This window comes from Centruroides sculpturatus, unplaced genomic scaffold, assembly GCF_000671375.1.
Source record: "Centruroides sculpturatus isolate CEXI.00-Female unplaced genomic scaffold, Cexi_2.0 scaffold3371, whole genome shotgun sequence".
Lineage (NCBI taxonomy): Eukaryota > Metazoa > Arthropoda > Arachnida > Scorpiones > Buthidae > Centruroides > Centruroides sculpturatus.
Window position 1 is genome coordinate 6,507 of NW_019387741.1, and position 4,286 is coordinate 10,792.

Sequence of the window (4,286 nt, forward strand, 5' to 3'; positions counted from 1 at the left end):
ATACTTTTAGGTTATGTATATATATAACCTAAAAGTATAGAGTATTATGTAAAGTATAGAGTATATATATATATATATATATATATATACAATTTAACTTCCTTATTCTAACAATTACGCACAATTGATCAATTTCACATTATTGTAGTGCATTGTTGCTTTCTCCTCTTGCCAAAATTTATAAACTGAATTTTAAAATTTAGACTATTAACATTTGAAATGAAATCAGAAAACGTAAGCGTAATTTTAGTTTTTTTTCCAGCACCTTGCATATTGTTGGAGAACAGTTTTATCCGAAATTCTAACGAAAAAAATGTGAAATTTTAATGTCACTTCGAATATATATGTATATTTTATTACTATCTTTTTATATAACTACAAATTATTTATGGTAATAATTAGAAAAAATTTTTAATAATATATAATAATTACAATACGAATATCTTTAAAAAGGATGAAGAAGGAAACACAAATGCACCGAATGTGGACAAAGTTTTAAGAGAAAACACCACTTAAAATATCATATGAGAACTCATACTGGTGAAAAGCCGTTTGTTTTCGATGTTTGCGGCAAAAAATTTTCGCAGCATGGAAATTTAATAAGTCACAAAAAAGTACACTCAGACGAACGAAAATTCAAATGAAGCTATCAGAAATGCACATATGGTAGTAAATATAAAAGGAATTCCCTAAGACACGTTCATCGAAAACATTTACAAGCAACTTCTTCTCAAGTAATTTTTTACTTTTTTAATTTTAAAGTCGATAAAGTTTACTTTTAAAAGTATAAACCATAATTACATGATAGGATAAACAAGCCACTTAATTAATTATGTATTTAATAATAAACAAATATGCTGTAATTTATAATTTATGAGAAAAATATATAATATATCTATTATACTTATAAAACATTAAAATACTTCGCTCGTTATCACTGTCATATTTTGAAATAAAATTCAAAATTTACAATCGATTAAATCAAGTACTAAAATTTACACTTTTAAATACTCTGATAAGCCACTACTGTAAACATACGAAGGAAAATAATTACATATCAACATATTAACATTAATATAAATATATTTAAAAAAAGAGAGATAGAAAATAACATAAATTTCTGAGAATAGTCCTTTAAAATATTAATGTGTTCAACCGTACTTTTACTAAATTCTTTTTTAAACAAAATAGAAGTGGAGTATTTTATTTTGCGTTTTATATTGGCGTTCATCTAACTATATTTAAAGCTACAGAATATAATTGATTTCTTAATTCTGAGTAGACATAAAGAATTTTTGTCCGTTATTATATAAGTTATTTTAACAAGAGTTAAATAACGAAAATTTCTGATAAATTTCAAAGTTACTGCGATTCAATAACTCATACTTATTAATTACCAAGTATGTTTTCTTTCTATAAACATTCAAAATTTATAGAAAATGAGATTTCTTTGAAAATGTTAAGTTTTAACTGCTTTTTTAGAATAATTTAGTTTCAATTGTACTTTTAATGTATGAAAAGTAATTTTGTTGTAAAACTTATGTTAAATAGATTTCGTCAAAACAAACGGAAGTAAGTAAATATTCATGTGATTTCTGCAATAAAAGTTTTCTCGATCGATCGAATTTGGAACGGCACAAAAGATCTCATACAAATGAACGACCATTTTCGTGCACTATTTGTAAGAAAAGATTCAAACAAAAAGAGCATTTAACAAATCACGTCATAAAGATTCATCCAGAGAATGAAATTGAATCATTCTGCAGGGTATGTCAAAAAGTTTTTTTGAAATATAATCTATTAATTCTATCAATAATTAATCGAATACTGTAATAAAAGAAAAATAATCCGAAAAAACAGCTCTCTTTTTTCTAATGACTTAGAAATGCTGGATTAAACTTATTGTCGTTGTTATGTCACATTACATTAAATTTAATTAAGCACCCAGATTAAATATATTTAGAATTATACTCATAATACATTATTATATCATTACGAAACTCGCAAATTCCCTGTTTCCTTTTAAATGCTTAAAGAGTCTTGTTACTTGTAAAAATCGAATAATTCGTTAATTATAATACAGTTTCTTTCAATAAAGGCCACACGATATTTTCATAAAATCTATCACTTCATATGATGCAAAAAGTTGTCAAGTTTAAGGGACCAAGTACAAATTTATTCTAAAGAAAATCCTCAACTTCATTCCAGATTAAAATATTTTGGTAAATATATAAAATGAATTTATATTAATACATTAAAAATGATTATCGTGTTAAACTATAGTCTATCAAAAATAAAATCAGAGTACTTTACTGTGTAAAAGTACTCACTTCCATTAATTAGAATAGTAAACTAAAAAAATAAGTTATAAATTCCATTTTATAAATTTAGCCTCAGAAAATGAATTTTTGAATGATGCAGTTGACCTTAATTATGATTTGAATATATAATGATAATGATTTTAGTTTAATTAAGTGAATTATATTATATTATATACAGTTTTGAATTCTTAGGCAACCGTTGAATATATTCAAGATGTAGAATATGACATAGTAGACAAAGAGCAGAAAGAATCAATGGAAAAACCATCAACGAGTGGTCAAAAATCTCAATCAGTAGAATATGAAGCTGTTGTGGAAACCCTTAGTAGCGATTCAGAAAATGCTGGAATTATGAATATAGACGAATATTTAAACATGAACGAACTGGAACGTTTACCAGAATTGGAAATATTTTCAGAAGTGATAGTTGAAGGAGTCGAACTAGAATGTCACATCTGTGAAGAAAAATTTGACGACGAAACATCTCGTAGAGAACACGAAGCAAAATTTCATTAATTTACAAAGCATGCAATTCGGTAACGATGTTAATAAACGAATTAAATCTTGCATTTATTTTTTATTTATTACAAAAATATTTTTGATGTTTTGCATGCAGATAATCAGATTAGTAATTACATTTTGTATATATTTTTATATTTAAAATTGAAATTTAAAGAAAATATGGATAAATTTGTGTTCAATTCATTCATTTATTCAAGTCAGAAATTTATTAGAAATACATTTATTGTTTGAATATAAAAGTGAAATTAAAATTTCGATAAAACATATTTTTCTTTATTATATTTTCCATTCATAGATTTATGTTCTTCAAATTATATTTACATTCGACCGAATTAACGTATATTGTTTCTGTCTTTGTACGTTTTATTATATTTAAAACTAGCTGTTACCCGCGACTTCGCCCGCGGAGGTTTTGCAAGCAAACCCCATTAATATTCAGTATTTCAACAGCCATAGTAATTGTTATATAACCTACCGCCGAGAATGATGAGAATTGTTGAGATTCAAACAAACTACCGTATTTTCAATTTGATCAATTTTCTGAAACGTTTACAATCGTTCTATAATCGAACCAATGTGCAATAACAAATTCGAATTTAAAAAGTTCGAACATTTGATTAAAAAATCGAAATATATAAAAATATTTTTAACAATGTCTGAAATGTATTTAATTTAATACACTTAAGTACTTAATAAAGACTAAATGTAACAAAAAATCGCATGTAAAATAGTACAGTAAAAGCCATTCATCCGGTTAAGCCTTAATGCTCTCCGTCTCCCTCCGCTGGGGAATTTCGAAAAATCCCTTCTAAGTGTGCATTCCCTTGGCATACCCTACTAAAACGCAGATAAAAACAAAAAATCGCATCTAAAATAGTACAGTAAAAGCCNCTTTTTTTTTTTTTTTTTTTGTTAGCAGGGCTGTGGAGTCGCGTAAAAATCGATCGACTCCGACTCCGCCTCCGACCAGGGGAGGACTTGTTACTGAAAGAGACCCAGAAATTCTAATGTCATCACCTGACCTCAGAATAAAAGATTCAATAAATAGAGTTCTAATAAAGATAGAACGTAGAAACTTTTTATTCGAAAGCTATAAGACTCCTCTAAGTAATATATAAATATGTATTCGATAACTTTTACTTCTCCGGCTGTTATATATAACAGAGAGAAAGTGTAGCGCTCGGTCAAAAAATGACCCCTTCCCAAATTTTTACACTTTTGGACTGGGACACCTCGAAATTTCGAGATATGCAAAAGATTCGAGGTTTATTTCTATATGTGTGGATATTAGACTTTGTGTGTGGGGCATGATTTTGTTCACCCTGTTTGAAACCTAATAATTTGTGGTCAAATTGGTCAGAATCGGAGTCAGATCGTTTAACACAAGAGTTAGTTATTAAGCGTCAAAGTGGTTGAACTAAATCGTGTCCCATATACATTCTA

General features: G+C 27.1%; 1 protein-coding gene across 1 annotated transcript in view; it reads left to right on the forward strand.

Moving 5' to 3' along the window:
* The window catches only part of LOC111616610 (zinc finger and BTB domain-containing protein 41-like), a gene marked incomplete at its 5' end in the record, with an annotated part of 8,051 nt that extends 5,214 nt beyond the window's left edge, over positions 1-2,837 (forward strand). The window contains 2 exons of the mRNA XM_023358003.1: positions 1,552-1,767; positions 2,514-2,837. Coding sequence (XP_023213771.1) covers positions 1,552-1,767; positions 2,514-2,837 — 540 coding nt within the window. The remainder of the gene's footprint in view (positions 1-1,551; positions 1,768-2,513) is intronic.
* Positions 2,838-4,286: the final 1,449 nt, after the last annotated feature.